The sequence below is a fragment of the Myotis daubentonii genome, chromosome 3 (assembly GCF_963259705.1).
Source record: "Myotis daubentonii chromosome 3, mMyoDau2.1, whole genome shotgun sequence".
Classification (NCBI taxonomy): domain Eukaryota; kingdom Metazoa; phylum Chordata; class Mammalia; order Chiroptera; family Vespertilionidae; genus Myotis; species Myotis daubentonii.
The window spans coordinates 155928655-155946422 of NC_081842.1; the positions used below are offsets into that span (position 1 = coordinate 155928655).

Sequence of the window (17768 nt, forward strand, 5' to 3'; positions counted from 1 at the left end):
AGGAGGGGGAGCATTGAAGAACTTCTGAGATGAATTTTGACCTTATCACAGTTTGACTTACTGATAGAAATGTTGAACTATCCACAATGGTTTCATGCTCACACTCCTCTGAAGAAGTAGCTGTTTTATCACATGTTCTGTTTTCTCTTTTAGTTGTTTGCAGTTGTTTCTATGAGAGCAGACATGTGCTCTTTGAATTTAATTGAGTGACTTCTTTAGAACTAGGTGACAAAGACATATTACTTTCTTAGATTCCAGTATGTGTTAAGATTTCCATTTCTGGAAATTCCCAAATCAGATCTACATGAACTCTTCCAGGAAATAAGATTAGGCCAATCCAACAGGACTCTCCCCAAGTAGATGAAGCACCATTTTCACCCTCAGGGATTAAGACAAGACTCAGCAAACTAAACAAGCAATATTTAATTGTCTGGCATTTTGCTGGTACTATTACTGCCTGTTTTGATTTGTGGCCAAACCTTCCCTACTTTCACACTGTGTGAAAATTTTCATAATACTAAAAAAAAAACACAAAACAATTAGTGGTGTAAACACTTTTCATGGTAATATTAGTATTCAGCTCATTTAATTAAATTAAGTTTTTAATTTCCTTCTGATATTATTTTATAAGAGAAACATGAGGGAGGGAGGGAAATAATATCAGGTTTTTTACTACTTTAAGTTTTTTGGTTACTGTCTCTTAAGGTATAGCAAACCATGATCTTTTATTATTATTATTTTTTGAATATATTTTTATTGATTTAAGAGAGAAGAAGAAAGAGGGAAAGAGAGAAACATCAACGATAAGAGAGAATCATTGATTGGCTGCCAGAGAATCATTGATTGGCTGCCTCTTGCACACCCCCTACTGGGGATCAAGCCCACAACCCAGGTATGTGCCCTGACAGGAAATCAAACTGTGACCTCCTTGTTTAGAAGTTGATGCTCAACCACTGAGCCATGAATCTTTTAAAAGAAAAATGCAAATTAAAGTAAAACAAAAATTATGTTTAAGCTTTCAACAGGCAATCTATACTAATAAAAGGGTAATATGCTAATTAGACCAGGTTGACTGGCCATCTTCCGGATGTCCAACTTCCTTCCAGATAAAGCCATTGTGGTGGGGCCGAGGCAGAAGCAGTTAGGGGAGATCAGGCCAGCAGGGGAGGGCAGTTAGGGGCAGGCAGGCAGGCAGAAGCAGTTAAGGAGCAATCAGGCAGGCAGGCAGAGGCAGTTAGGAGCAATCAGGCAGGCAGGCAGGTGAGCAGTTAGGAGCCAGCGATCCCAGATTGCAAGAGGGATGTCTGACTTCTGGTTTAGTCGGACATACCCCAAGGGGTCCCTGATTGGAGAGGGTGGAGGCTGGGCTGAGGGAACCCCCCTGACACACACACACACACACACACACACACACACACACACGTGCACAAATTCTGTGCACCAGGCCACTAGTAGAAATATAATTCCTTTTACAGGGTGTATTACTTTTACCACATTCCTTGGACTAAATATTATAAAGTAATATAAAATTACATAGAATACAATATTATAGAGTGGTATAAGGTCCTGAGAATTATTCCCTAAAATGTTACCAGCCCATTCTTCATCAGTTGACATCCATCAGTCTTTCCTGAAAATGCCCAGCTTCTTCCCCAGAACTCCACCTTATCAGGCAATGACAATTTCTGATGAGGATCAGAATGAAGTTGCAATGAAACAGACAATATTGTAAAGCTCACGAAATATTAACTAAGTCACAAAAGTAAAGATACAACTGAAAAGATAATCCCCAATTTTAATTACAATGTCAGAAAGAGTTCTTGGCCAAAAGCAAATTAAAGTTGAAACTTCTTTCATTTCTTCTTAAAGATGCATTGTATGGTCTTTTGTGGGAACTCAGGGGTTTTCCATAAAAGTGAAATTCTGATTTTTCTATATCGTAGCCCCACTTTATATGTGGTGGATAAATTCTAAGACCCCCAGTGGATGCATGAAATTGTGGATAATACTGTTTTGTTTTTTCCCCCTAAACATAATATGCCTATGAAAAAGTTTAATTTACAAATTAGGCACAGGAAGAGATTAGCAGCAACAATAATACAATGAAACAATTATAACAATATACTCTAATGAAAGTTATGTGAATGTGGTCTCTCTGATAACTGATTTGATAATCAAGACTGTTACTAAGTGACTAATGGGTGAGTATCCTCTATACAGTGTGGTTACGCTGGGCAAAGGGACAATTCACTTCTGGGGAAGGACATAGCTGGTACAAAATTTCACCACACAGAACGGCTCATAATTTAAAACTTATGAAATTGTTTTTTTTTTATTTCTGTAATTTCCATTTAATTTTTTGGACTGTTGTTGATTCCTGGTAACTAAAACTGTGGAAAGTGAAGTCCTGGATAGGTGGGAGGACCTACTTTATACTACTTGTGTGCTCTTTCTCCCTAAAATAATGTATCTATCACAGCATTCCCACAGGAAAAAATAATTGTTTTCCAAAGCAATCTTCTTTCTTTTTTCTTTCTATATTAAAAAAAAAAGTCTTTCTTTAAAAACCTTTAAATTTTTTCCCCACGTTTGAGTTGGCAGATGGCATAGTTAATTAACTTTTCAATGATAATAAATACATTAAAATAACTTAAGAACTGAACAGAAAACTGTAGTCCATATACTACTAGGGCATAAAAGCATAAAATTTCCTAGACCAGTAAATTATAGATCATCTGTGCAGTGTTTTACATTAATGCATATACTGACTTGCTGAGGTGTTTAAATGACTTCTGGAAAATTTAGCAAGTAGCTACTTATGTGATCTATAGGAACACAAATTATCATTTTCCTCTAGCTGTCACATAAAAGTTAAAATATATATAATGGAGACAGCAGTGTGAATCGCATATCATTTTTAAAGAGTTAGATAATCTTGGCATGAGTGAGCCTTGATTTACATTTAAACTACGCTTTTATCTGTAATCCCACCAGAATCTGTTATATTTTCTGCAGATAATGTTTTCTTAGGGTGATTTATCTGAGTCTAGATGTCTCTCACATAAGGCAGCTTTAGGTTTGTAGCAGTAGCTCTTCTAGTTGTAAAAAGCTGTGGAAGAGGCCCGAGGGCAGGTTGCTTATCATTAGCAAACTGCCCATCACTAGGGAGGCATGCTTGGTGGAGCCCTGACCTTGTAGAAGGCTCTCAGCAGGGTTCTGACTCAGTTTCCTCACTTTTAAAACAAGGTTCACAATATCACCCGCTTTCCACCTGCAGCACATTATTTTTTTTTAAATTTCCTCATACACATTAAGCTCCCTCTCACCTTTTGCCTCTGCTCACATATTTCCTTGGATTGGAATTTCCTCTCCAATTTTAGTTAATAAAATCCCTATAAGTCTCAGCTCAAAAGTCACCTCCTCAGGTGAATTTCTGTTATTATATATGCACAGGGTATCTAGTTCTTTTCCTTTATAGCACTGAGTTATAAGTTGTTGGGGTCCAGCCCCAGTGGATCCAGGGGTTCCCAAAGGTGTGGACGGAGTCGGCAAAGAATGATGGACACGGAGACAGCAGCGTTCAGATGATTAGCATAGCCAGGTTTTCTCTTCTCATTCTCCTGTTACATCTGTATTTATACCATTTGATCCTATAAGCATGACTCTATAATCACATCATGGTATGTTTTGGGTCCTCCCTTGACCTTCTACAGTTCCTTGTTTCGTGTCCATAGTTTCTTATCTGACCTTTGCCAAAAATCCCATCTCCATCTAGTTCTGTTCATTTTAATCCTATCCATTCTATTCCAAAGCTGTTAACTCCATTCCAAGGTCACTACTCTACTGTTCTGTGAAGCTACAAGGAAGTAACTGAAGGAGATTATCCTAAGTAAAGATTATGTAGCTTAAGTATGATTGTTCGTAGTTAAGGTGATTAACTACCCGCCTGGCACTTAGTTAAGGGGTTTTACTGATTTATTCCCTTCCTTAGTCCTGTTAATCCCTAACTCCAGGGAAAAATCCCCACCTGGGGAAACAACCTTTCTCAGGGAAGGTTGGCCCTCATAGCGCTAAGAAGGGGAGCAAACATATTAAGAACAGTATGCCAGGTCCCTTGAAATATATGCGGTGCAGATGTTTCTTCCCTGTAGCAACTGTGTCAAGCAACAAGGATGGACCAGCCTCCGGCAATAAGTATTTAATTATATGATTATTTGTTTTATATCTCTTTTTCCCTAGACAGCCCTAGAGCCTCACACTAGTCAGTAAATAGTGCTAGTTGTGTAAATAAGTCTACATGAATGGGCCCTAATTTTAACTCAGAAAAGGTTAGCAAAACCTCAGAAATGGAAGGTAAATTTTCTGGAAGAGTTATAGAACTACCATCCTGGAATAATAGCAGAACATGGAGAGTGAGCATGTGTCTAATTAGTGATGGGCACTCCTTTCATCATGGAGTGTCTGTTTCCTCTCTCTTTGAGTCTGGACAGGCCTGTGACTGCCTTTACCAACCCAGGATGGCCGCAGAGATGCTGAGCTAGTTCTGTGTGCAGCCCTTACATGGCCTGGTAGCTTCCACACCTCATCTCTGGGAAGCCAACCACCAGACTACTCTGAGACCACCATTTATGAGAAGTTCAAGCCACATGTGGAGGCCCTGGAGGAAGAGACTCATGTGGAGAGAGAGAGGCTAAGGAACATTGAGGCACAAGAGATGTGAGTGAGGAAGTCATCTTGGAAGTGAATCCTCCATCCAGCTGCTTCAACCAACTTCTCGTGCATCAGAGATAACCCTCTAGGCAAGCCCTTCCCAAATTCCTGATCTACAAATCATCAGCAAAATAAAATGATTGTTTTAAGCCACCAAGTTTCCGGGCAGTTTATTAAGCAACAATACATAACTGGAACAAAGAGTGAGAAAAGTAAAGTCATAATGAGGAAAATAATGTTACCATCATCACAGAAGCCAGAAATATTTATTGAGTGCTTATTTGATCCATATGTTATAAAGCTTTATGTGGATCATCTCATTCATCTTTTTTTTATATATATATTTTATTGATTTTTTTACAGAGAGGAAGGGAGAGAGATAGAGAGTTAGAAACATTGATGAGAGAGAAACATCGATCAGCTGCCTCCTGCACATCTCCCACTGGGGATATGCCTGCAACCCAGGCACATGCCCTTGACCGGAATCGAACCTGGGACCTTTCAGTCCGCAGGCCGACGCTCTATCCACTGAGCCAAACCGGTTTCGGCCTCATTCATCTTTATAACACACTAGGGCAGACGCTCAATGCACAGGCATGGAAACATGGAACAGACTGATGAATCTCAGAGGGAAGGGCGGTAGGGGGAGGGCAGGAAGAGATTAACCAAAGATCTTATATGCATACTAGAGGCATGGTGCTCTAGAGGCCTGGTGCAGCTTCATAGCTACTGGTCAAATGGTCAAGTGGTCGCTTAGGTTATTATATATGTAGACATATAATATAAAAGATGTATTTCACAAATGAAGAAACTCGAAGCTCTGTGTATAAAACTGACCAACCAGGATTGTGCAGGAGTAAGTGGTGGAGCCAGGATTTGAACAAAAGCCTATCTAAATACTGACTATCATAACTATTGGGAAGGATAGGGAAATCATGTTTCACTTGTTTAATTTTATTTTATCCTCTTCATATTCATCTAAGATTGGGATCACTATTCCCATTTTACATATGAAGGTCTGAAGCTCAGAAAGGTTAAACAAATTGTGCTTGGTCACACAGCTGTGACAGTGCCAGGACTCAAACCCAGGCTATGAACTCTCCACTACCCCAAGGCAATTAACAGGCATTTGGAGCAAAAGAATCATAGACTCTTGGAGTTGGAAGAGGGCTTGGTATAATCCTCTTATTTTGTAAGAACTGAAACCCATTCTTATGAAGGTGGGATGATGAAAGTAGGGAGCGGTGAATGCCATCCATTGCTTTAGGCTATTCTCTGAATACCGGGATTGAGGATTTAGCAATAAAATGTGTCTGCTCCTCAGACTAGTAAATAATGCAGCACTGTGTGATGAGGGTAAACAGGGATACAGATGTGTCACATCCATGCTGGGGGCTGGAGAAGGCTTTTTGGAAGGAGTGATGCCTTCACTGAGTCTTAAAGGAGGATTAGGAGTTACTTAAAGGAAAATTAGGGATGGGTCAACCACATTCAAGTTTATAGAACAGCATGGGCAAAGAATGGGGAAGTGACCAGAATGAGGATGGGAAGGGGATTCTTGTGAGCCATGGTAAGACATTTGGACTTCATTCTGAGGGTACTGAGAAGCCACTGGAGGATTTAACAAGAAAGTGACATGGTCATATTTGCAGTTTTGGAAAACCACTCTGGATAGGAGGGCTGTTGCAATAATCCAGGAGACCACTAATTATATTCCAGACTAGGTGGTGGCAGAATGGGTGAAGAGACATGGAGGGATTTGAGTCATTTTAAGAAGATTAACCTGTCAAAACATGATGAGTGATTAAATGTGGAGGCAAAGGAGAACGTGAAATTAAGGATAATACTTAGATTACTGGCTTGAGCAATTCTCTGTGTAAATAGAAGAGAGAATGGAAGGAGAGAAGGAACAATTCTGGGCACAACACAATTAATGTAGCTTTGCACATGTTGACTTTGAAGTTCCTGTGGGACAAACAGGGATGTCTTCTAGGCTGTTCTGAAACTCAGCAAAGAGCACGGGACCAGAAATGAAGATTTGGGCATTGCTAGGATTGACATGGTATTTGAAGTCATGAGCCCAGATTAGCTCATCCACAGGAGGGAGTGTGTAATGTGGAGGAAGGGATAGTGAGGCCAGGGAACTCTGAGAAACACCAACATTTATAAGCAATAAAACAGGGAGCAGGAGGGAGCAATGCCATTGATGCAAAAGAGGAAAGCATGAGGGAGGATGCCTGGAACATGTGTTTCTAATGCAATGTTAAAACAATTGTGGGTTGATACCACAAAAGCAAACATGAAAATCCCCTGATATTGCAAAACTGACATTTCATTGTTTTTCATAAGGAAATGAAGTGACTTAATTTCGTAAGAAAAACGAAGGGGGCTAATCAGAGCTCTGGAATGCATGCTTTGTGTGTGCATATGTGTGTGTGTGTGTGTGTGTGTGTGTGTGCTCACGCATATATATGTTTCAGCTATAAAGAATGTTTTTCTTTTATTCATTTAGACTATTTAAAATCTGAAAGGGCTCTTCTCTTCATCTATTTCTTCCCCTACAAACATGCATTTGGGTAAGAAAAATTTGTTAAAAATACGTGTGGAAAGATAATGTTGCAAAAAGTTCTGAGAAATTGAAAAAAAAAAAAAAAGAAAGAGAGAAGTATAAAAATTCAGGGCACCCTGGCCAGGTGGCTCAGTTGGTTGGAGCATCATCCTGTACACCAAAGATTGCAGGTTTAAAACCCAATTGGAATGTGTAAGGGAAGCCATTGATCAATGTTTCTCTCTCAGATTGATGTTTCTCTCTCTCTCCCTTTCTCTAAAATCAATAAAAACATGTTCAGGTGAAGATTTTAACAGTTTAGGGCTACACTAACCTCTACATAGCATCATAATTCATCACAAACTTGTCATTTAAACTCAACACATTTATATGTACTTTCCAATATACTTTGATGATCTCGTTAGCCCCTAATGTGGTTGTAATGAAATTGATGATTCTGGAATCAATGGGTTATTACACTGCTTAGAGAAAGTAATAAGCGGCATAAGAGAGAATACAGAAAGTGTTACAGAAATTCTAAAAAGAGAAATGTTGCTTGTTTGGGAGAGCGTGGGAAGAGAAGGCTGAGCTCTGAAGAGCTAAGAGCACTTATTGAGTGCTTATAGTTTGCCCATTACGGAGGCAGGTACTTTATCTCATTTGAAGAACTTGAGTATATTTTGAGTGAATGAAATGGGCATTTTACACACAGGCAGGTGGAAACTTTGGTATTCATCATAGGGTTTGGCACTAAACTTACAATAGCTATTAATATTAGTGATAATCATTAATCAAATGCTTCCTGGTGCCAGGGGCAATGGAAAGACCTTTTGTGCATGCTGTCACATTTCAGCCTCAACACAACTCAGAGAGCAAGGTAATGGAACTCCTACTTTACACATAAATTCAATTGATCCAAATAAGACCCCTGAAAAAAATAAATGGCATACTCAGCTAAGAATTATTTTCTTTTATGTGGGTTTTTTCTTGCCCTAGCTAGTTTGGCTCAGTGGATAGAGCATCAGCCTGAGGACTGAAGGGTCCCGGGTTCAATTCTGTTCAAGGGTACATGCCTGTTTGGTAACCCCTGTTTGGTGATTCCAGCTCCTAGCTTGATTCTGTAACTACCTACATGGAAATAAGTAGCACATATTTCAAAGCCCACTTTTAAGCACATGACATTATGAATATTTTTAAAAGATGCAAAAAAAAGGCAACTCAACATTTTCAGAAAGAGCATTTGGCAATATTTAGTGTACAAGGAGACTGTGTGTGCATGGGGCCATCCACTCTTACCAGCTTCTCAAAGTGTTTCCTGGCATTGCAAATGCTGGCATTCCGAATGTTGATGAGTAACTGCAGAAGTGATAGATGGATCTGACATAACAGCCATCAGTACTTGTTTGATGTAAAGACGTTGTTGAAAGCAGTAAAGCTAGAATTCCTGACTGTTATTCTCTGGAAAGAAGTGGTCAATTTTCTACACCTGACCTTGAACTGTTTGATGATGTTCTTTGAATTATCTACATCAGGGAATGGTAATGGCTTCCCATTTTTGCTAGTCCCTTGGTGCCCCAACATCCCTCGTTGGTTTGCTTTATCCTGTCTATACCTCTAAAAGTATATACTTTATTAAACATTCTCTTCAAAATTCTTAGCTGAGCCTGGCCGGTGTGACTCAGTGGATTGAACATCGCCCATGCACCAAGAGGTTGCTGGTTAGATTTCTGGTCAGGGAACATGCCCAGGTTGTGGGCTCAATCCCCAGTAGGGGTGTGCAGGAGGCTGTAGTTATAGAAGGATGCAGCTGTTGCTAGAACCATGAAAAAGCAGGAAGGGAGTGAGAGGAATTAATATGTTGACCTCTCTCTCCTCTAACCCTCCAATCTCTTGCAAGCATCTCCCATTGGCCAAAGCCAATAATAATGGGATCTCAGATGAAACAGTCCATGAAGGTCAGTCCTCCAGGGCTTATAGAGCAAGACAGAAAATGGTGGAGCATGAGCCTGGGGCACACCAACTTTACACAACTAGAATGCAGGAAGGCCAGGAGTCAAAGTCAGGTACATGATGCCTTAGTCACTGCTTTTATGTATTCCTCTACCATACACATTGCAGGTACTTGGTAATTATTTGTTTGATGAATAAATTTCCATATGAAAATTGAAGAAACTGAGGTTAGGAGTTTATATATCTTAACTTTAGGAACCAGAGCCCTGGCTCTCCTGAAACCAACCATCTTCTGTCTATAACCCAATGCGTGCTCATTTGATCAAACATCACTCACTCCTTGGATGTAATGGGCTTCTGTCATAGTAAAGGTTTTTATGTCAAATTTAATGATTCTCACGTGGGAACACTTAGAACTTAGTGTCAGATTGCAGACTTATGATGCTTATTGATCCAGTACTTCTAGCCTTTGGGATGGACGAGGACACCCTTGAGTCCTCATTCTCCTTCAGGATTCTACCCCAACACCCATCACCAATAAAAGTAAATCTTGTATTTGCTAGACATTGAATAAGAAAGGAATAAGGCAAAAATGTTTCTTAAAACCTGAAATAATTGTTATCTAAAATTGACTTCCAATGTAGGTACCAGCAATATTACCATGGGATAAAGAAAAACTGCCTTTCTATCAATCAGTGTTCAGCCAGGAAAATAGAAACAGCTGTAAGTATTTCAAATAGAGGGAATTAAACAGGGAATAGTCACAAAGGTCTTGAAATGTGTGGAAGAGCCGAAGGAGCACGTTGACCCTAAGCCCCACATTGTCATTCACAATTGCATCCCCAGTGCCTAGCACAGTACCTCGGATTAAATCTATTACAAAATTTAGGAAGACCACAGGTTCTCTTGGAAAGCATTAGGATACCTGTATGACTCTGATAATTCAGTAGATGTGGATATGTAGTTTGGCCTTTGGTAGGAAGTCATGTTCAAAGCCTTCTGTTCAAACCTGTCAAGGAATAATAATACCTACTAGGTGCTAGGGACTATTATAAGCACTTTTCTCAGCATTTTACAGATGAGATGAGACTGAGTCAAAGAGATGTTACGTTACCTAAGATAATCTATAATAATAAGAGCATAATATGCTAATTAGACTGGACAGCCGAATGATCTTCCAGACGTCATTCTGGACATCTTTCTGGATGGAGCTGCGGCCGTGGGGCTGAGGCAGAGATGGTTAAGAGTGATCAGGCAGGCTGGCGAGCAGTTAGGGGCACTCAAGCAGGCAGGCATAGTGGTTAGGGGCAATGAGGCAGGCAGGCAGAGTGGTTAGGGGCGATCAGGCAGGCAGGTGAGCAGTTAGGGGCAATCATGCAGGCAGGCAGAGTGATTAGGGGTGATCAGGTAGGCAGATGGGCGAGCAGTTAGGAGTCAGCAGTTAGGTCCCAGATTGCGAGAGGGATGTCCGACTGCTGGTGTGGGATCGGGCCTAAACCAGCAGTTGGACAGTCAGACATCTCCCGAGGGCTCCCAGATTGCAAGAGGGTGCAGGCTGGGCTGAGGGATACCCCCCCCAACCAGTGCACGAATTTCGTGCACTGGGCATCTAGTCCTATATAATAAAAGGCCAGCCACCATAAGCATAATGACTGGAATGACCAGAGACCAGAACCACCAGGGCCCCTCCCTGGGCTGACTCCACCCCCAAGGAAGCAGTTAGGGGTGATCAGGCAGGCAGGCAAGTAGTTAGGGGTGATCAGGTAGGCAGACGGCCCCTCGCAGGGCTGGTCCCACCCCCCAGAAAATAGGGAGGCCCAGGCCACTTATGGTGACTCTGTGGCAGGTGTGCAACTGGCCAGCGATCGCCCTGCAGAGGGAGGCCCAGGTCAGCCAAGCCATTGCACCCCGCACCTGTTGCCTACAGAGGGAGGCCACCAGTGGCAGGGGAGGGGGGGAGCAGCACTGCACAGATGGCAAGCAGAAGCAGGGGCGGGGGTGGGGCCAGCTGCCTGCAGCTGGGAAGGAAAGCCCTGATAGGCCCTGATCTCAGGCCAGGCCTAGGGACCCTACCTGAGGGGTCCCGGATTGTGAGAGGGTGCAGGCCAGGATGAGCGCACAGATTTTTGTGCACCAGGCCTCTAGTACAATAATAAAATAGGAGAACCAAGCTTCTACCCATAGTCTGGCTCCAGAATCTACACTCATTCTCTATACCAAGTGTCTCTCCATTGCTCAGGTGATGAAAGCTTAGCCCACCTATCTACCTTTATTTCCCCATTGTATTGTGGGAAAAAAACAGCTATTTCCCCAACCTGTTTCATCTTCTTTCTGGGCCCACAGAGGCTATATTTTCCAGACCTTCCCTGTGGTTATTGTAGCTATGTCATCAAGTTCCAGCAGAGGGATGCGAGCAAGGTGATGTGTATCACTTCCTGGCCTGGCCCATTAAGTCTCTCACATGGTGCTATATGTTCTTTCCCGTTCTTTCTGCTTGAGGAAAGTGGGCATGGTGAGCGTGGTGCCAAAGTTTGAAGAGCTGGAGCCAAAAAATGGAAGAAGGCTAGAACCCTGAATGTTGCTTGGAGAAGAGTCAGACAACAATCAGAACTATGTTTGTTAGACTTTAAGTGAAAAAGAGATACTCTTCTATCAACTTTGTGCCATTATATGTATTAGAGTCATTTTTTTTAATAGCAGCTAGAGTTACCTTAACTGATACATATGTGAATTGAGCTGATCTATCTCTTGTTCCTGGCTTTAGTACATACTTTTCATTAGAATTCTCAATTATTTACATCCTAAAAATTATTCAATGCCTAAATAAGGTCCAATTGCCTTCAAGCAGTTCTATTCCATTCCCATCAGCCACAGTGATATCTCTTTCCCTCGACTTCCTGTAGCATTTGGTTGTCTCTGCCTCTTATCATATCATAGCTCCAATTTTGGATGTCTTGTTTTTCCAGTGAGATTGTGAGCTCATCAAGGTCAAGGATCATGTTTTTATGCTTCTTGTATGACTCTGAAGTGCCTAACATGGTGTTAATGTTTTGGGAATTTTCAATAAATACTAGTATTTGTTGGGGAAATGAATTTGTAAATATATTAGGCTCAATAAAATCCATTTTCTTAAAAACAGTCCTTCATTGATCAGGCAGGAAAGCATGTAAACTATAATTTACTGCAGTGGGTGTTTTTATTATTCTCTTCACCAATATACACATTCTAACGCTTTTTGACAACTGCTTAGAGGAGACAGAAGGCATACTTATCAAATTTCAGATGACACAAAACGAGAGGTAATAAATAATGCGCGAGATGGCAGAATCAAAACTAGACAAGCTGGAATGAAGCAGATAACATTTAATAGGGATAAGTACGAATTTGGACTTCAAAACCCAGCAGCCCAATGTATATATAGTTAACATCATTTTTTAGGAAAAAAACGTTCAGGTTTTAATTGGCTGCAAAGTTGAAATGAGCCCAAAGTTGCACACAGGACTCTGTTCATAGTGAGGCTCCGGGCACTGGGTGTCAGGCAAAGCATTCAAGCACTCACAAGGCACAGCATGAATTAGGGTTGCTATGTAGAGGCAAACAGGAGATGTATAGAGCTTTAATTTTGGGTAAAGGGGTGAACAAGTGTCCATATTTTTACCTGGGCAAGCTCAGCACCTGGGTCAAGTTTTACCTGAAGCATCAGTCGGAATGCACTGTCCGATGATGATACCATTCAGTGATTTCTGACACGAGACTGGTGCCAATTGGGCAGCCTGGGTCCCCTTAAGTTGTACTTCAGAAGTAGAACCTAGTAGAAAGGTTTGTTATTTTCCTTTTGGCCCATTCCCCAGTGCCAGGGTTAGAGCTGTCCTTCATTTAAGACCCTTAATTGATGATGGTAAGAAATGCCACATCACCTGGATAAATTTAAATTTTACCCTGGGGAGAGGGGAAAGAAGGCAGATAGCAAGTTCTCTGGGCTCAGTTGGGAACCACTGTTTGACCATCCTCACCATCCTGGATCTGCTCCTAGAAACCCTTATTTCCTAAGAACTGGGATCAGAGTTCTGGCAAGAAGGCTATGATGACCTGGCCCTTGGCACCAAACCATCAAAAAGCAAATACAATATTAGTCAGTGCTAATAGACGCCTAGCATCTGGCACAAAGGATCTGCTGTAGTCTGTGTGGCATCAGACCACACAGGAAGAACTGTTTCTTTTCCTGATACCATGATTTTAAAGGATTACTGGTGTAATCCTTCATCAAAAGGAAGATGACCAGAATGTTGAAGGGACTTAGAAACCAAATCACTAGTTATTTTTTGGTGGTTCAGTCTCAAGGCCTGGAAGGTGTCAGGACGGTGTGTGGGAAGGGAGCATGAGGCAGGATATCCTAACTGTCTTCAGACAGGAGAATGCTGTGAAGAATACTAGCATGTTAGGTCACGCCAGGAGGCAGAACTCGAGTGAGTGGGATATAAGCCCAAAGTGAAGACATTTTTAACCATATTGCTCTTCAAAAGTGGAATATACTAGTACTTTGTAAGTGAGGTTTAAAATGTCCAAGGTCAGGTCCAATAACTGTCATAGATATTTTAGCTGTAATTCAAGAAACATGTGTATGGGAAGTTAGATGCGAGGGTTTCCATGGTCCCATTCAAATCTAGGGGTCTATGGTCTAATCAATCTTTAAGTTAGAAACGTTCTACAGAATATAAGAAAGATTATCTGAGATTATTTTGTAGTTATAACCTGGTTTTTGAAGTGGATAGTTCCCTCAAAAAAAAAAAAAAAGAAAAGAAAAAAAGCAGAACCCATGGGTTATTTAATCTTTGATATATGAGAGGGGGGGAATGGAAGGAAGGAAAAGGCGCTCCCTGAGGGTATGGTAAAAGAAACCTTCCACAGGGACCACAGGAATCCCACAGCGGCGCACAGGCCGAGAAGGCTGGAAACCTTCTCACTCAATGACAAGAATTATGATGCTGCACAACACCGCACAAGGTGAGCTCATGTCTTTTTTGGATAAAGCACGTTTGGTCTCTGCCTCCCTCCCTACCGCTGTTGGCCCTCCAAACAAACATGCAAGAATCACATTGTTCGGGAGAGGCGATTGTCCTTGAAACACTGTTGAGTTTCTATGTCTCTTTTTGTCTCTTTGTATGGGTTTCTTGAACTCTTCCTTTTTCTCAAAGACTGGAAGAAATACAATGTTTTAATCATATCGAGTATCCCGTGCGGTAAGGGGTTATTTGCAAAGAAAGTCAAGGTATTGTGGACTTGGGTGAGAAGGCAGATTCTCGCCCTAAGAACCGGGGGTAGGGGGTAAAGGGGAACACATGCTGGGCAACCCAAGAACAGGGGAGTAGGGAGAGCGGTCAAGGTACTTAACCAACAAAATAGTTCCATCGTTTGCCGCCTGACCAGCAAGAAGCCCTCCAGTCGCTCTGGCAAGACCATTGCGACTCCCCAAGTTCTCCCAGGAGGAGGTGCGTGCACCTGAGGCGTTCAGAACGCAGGTAAAGCCAGGTCCGGATTCCGTGACTGTTGGCCGAGGTGCCCCCGACCTGCGCCCACCTCCCGTGCTGACCGCCTCCCCCAACCCCGCTCTTCGTGCGGGGCTCGCCACTCCCACTCCCGCCTGGGCTGCCGCGCACCGGGGAGCGCGGGGTGGGCGCGGGCTGCGCGCGGGCCGGCGCCCCGAGCTCTGGGCATGCTCAGTGGCGCGGGCAGGGCTCGGGGCGCGAGCGGGCGCCTTCCGCACCACAGTCCCCGGCTGCCGACGGGAGTCGCCGGGCGCTCGCAGGCTCGGCGCGCGCCGCCCCGGGAGGAACTGCTGCCGCTGCCGCCCCCGCCTCCCCGCCCCGCCGCCGCCGCCGCCGCCGCTGGAGCCTCGCCTCCGCTCGGAGCCATGGCCGCGCTCGGCCACCCCGCCGTCTTCGGCCGGGCCACCCACGCCGTGGTGCGGGCGCTGCCCGAGTCCCTGTGCCAGCACGCGCTGAGGCGCGCCAAGGGCGACGAGGTGGATTTCGCCCGCGCCGAGCGGCAGCACCAGCTCTACGTGGACGTGCTGGGCAGCAAGCTGGGGCTGCAGGTGGTGACGCTGCCGGCCGACGAGAGCCTCCCGGACTGCGTGTTCGTGGAGGACGTGGCCGTGGTGTGCGAGGAGACGGCTCTCATCACCCGCCCCGGGGCGCCGAGCCGGAGGAAGGAGGTAACTGCCCGCCCGGCGACGCGAGGGCGCGGCCGGGGACGCGCGGGGCCCTCCCCTTACCGCCCGGGCCGGAGTGGCCCGGGGAGATCGCGGCATTGGCCCCCAGGCTAGTTCAGAACTTCCCTTTCGGGGGCGAGGGTGTGTACCAGCAAGTCCGAGAGAGAGAAGTTCATTGTTCACGCCTCCCGCGGCCGGGTCGGCGCAGCTCGGGTGCCTTGGAGAGGACCCGAAGGAGTGTGGTTGCGCGCCTCGAGCAGGTGGGTGGGGTGGGGAATCCATCTCACAGGCATTTTTATTTGTGAAGATTACAAAGCAGGGAAGACAATACAACTCACAGTGTCTCCCAGGGGACGGAGGCAGGGAAGGGTGCAGCTCCGGGCGGGCGGGTTGGTAGAGGCTGGGCGAGGACTCCAGGGGGCAGTGCCAGGTGGTGACACTGGACCCTCCAAGTTCTGCCTGGAGCTGGGAGTAGGGCGGGGCGGGCCCAATGAATTAACGGGGTGCGGGTGCCTAGAGACCTAGGGCGTCCCAAGTTACTTTTCAGTGGTGGAGAGTGAGTCCTCAGAAAAGGACTGCCAAGTGAATGAATGAAAGGAGAGTGGTTTGTGGGTGAACGAGTCAAATATGAGAATGAAATAGCTTGAAAAGCCATACTTTCCACTTTCGGGCCGTGTGTGTGTGTGTGTGTGTGTGTGTGTGTGTGTGTGTGTGTGTGTGTTAAATTAGAAATAGTTTTTTCACAAATTCCATAGTTTTATTTTCAATATTTTTGAACTCATAACAGAGCTTTAGGTGTTCTCAAGGGATGGGGACTACTTTAAAATATTGCAGCTTGTGAAAATGGCTGTGATTGCTTTAAACACAAGGTAGGCTGGTGGGAAGAGGCAAATAGAGTGAGATTGGATTTTAAAATACCAACCGGCCTGAGATTCTTCTCGTTGCCCTCTGAGAGCCCTGGCTGAAGACGCTGTGTTGCTATTGGCATCAAGTGGCATTGCAAAAAGCTAGTGGCTTCTTTTGTATCTGGAAGGATAGGGATTTTTTTTCCCCTTTTTGCCTTTATTCGATTCATATTGCAATGCCTCATAGAGCTTATTCTACAGCACGCTTCGCTAGTTGGTTAATAGAACCTTACATGTTCTGAGAGAATAAGCATATTGTATTTATTTGGCAGTGAGATCATTAGCTTTGGTCACCCTACCTTCGCAGAAAACCAAAAGAATAACAGGTCTCATTCTCTTAGCTCTTTTATCTCCATTGCCACACCTCTCCATCTTTGAATCTGTGAGGTGACCCCCTCTGTTTTAAAGTGGTAAGCATGGAACTCCTTTTGAATACTTTCTAAAACATCCTAGGCCATATGGCAGAGCTGAGGTTTGTACTTAAGAGTAAAATATATTTTTGAAATCCTTTAAAAAATCATACTTATTTGATGAGCATAGTAGTACAATCCCTGTTGAGACTGTCACATATTTAATCATCCATTTCATTTTATTCTTATAATAAAACCTTCCAAATTTTGAGCTTCCTAATCCTAAAGTGGGCGGTGATTTTTCTTCTCTGTCAGATTTCTGAGGCATACATTTTAAATTGACTTTATTCTTATGTCAGCCTGGTGGTCTGCTGCCAGAGGCCACATAATGTAGTGGATAAAAACATCAGACTGTATCTAATTCTGTGACCTTTGGGGTTGGGGGTGGGGATGGGGGAGTGTCTCCTGCCTCAGTGTTCTCACCTGTACAATGGACATAATCATACCTATTTCACAGAGTTGTAATGAATTCATTAACCCACCTGAAATGCATAGGACAAGACATTTCATGAATGTTGGTTATTGTTCCATGGGAGATTTACTCCTTCCAGAGCAGTAAGAAGTCTAATGTGTACAGATGAGTGACAGTGACATTTCCCCTTCCCCGGGCGAAGGGGAGTCATCTTCACACCTTAGGTTCCATCCTAATCTGCTACGTAGCACTGCCTCCCAGCTTGAGTTTCCTGCTGGTGTGTGGTCTCTGCCATTGCACATGATGTGGATCGCCAGAGTAACAGACCTTCCAGCCAAGCCATTTTGGATGGGGTGCTTCTGGAAAGCAGGCCATGCAGAGTAACTAGCTCCCTTTAAAAATCTCTCAGAGCACAAGTTTGCTGTCCTGGTTGGTGTGAATAAATGCTTGTTGAATGAATGAAATGCTAAGTGAATGAATGAAATGCTAATTAGCTAATACCAACATGAAGGCCCTTGTTGGATTGTTATATACATTTTAATGTGACACCTGCCTCCCTAACTGTGAAATTCCACAGCCAAGGCATTACCTTAAAATTATTATCACAGAACCCCTTGCCTCC

General features: G+C 43.6%; 1 protein-coding gene across 7 annotated transcripts in view; it reads left to right on the forward strand.

Moving 5' to 3' along the window:
* The window catches only part of DDAH1 (dimethylarginine dimethylaminohydrolase 1), a 246329-nt gene that overhangs the window by 90244 nt on the left and 138317 nt on the right, over window positions 1–17768 (forward strand). Inside the window, exon 1 of one of the 7 annotated variants that reach the window (XM_059688998.1) lies at window positions 14901–15422. The exons of 5 other annotated variants lie outside the window; for them this stretch is intronic. In XM_059688998.1, coding sequence (XP_059544981.1) covers window positions 14922–15422 — 501 coding nt within the window. In that variant the 5' untranslated portion in view covers window positions 14901–14921. Of the gene's footprint in view, window positions 1–14900; window positions 15423–17768 lie in introns of those variants that run through there. One more of the 7 variants, XM_059688997.1, reaches the window with a different exon arrangement.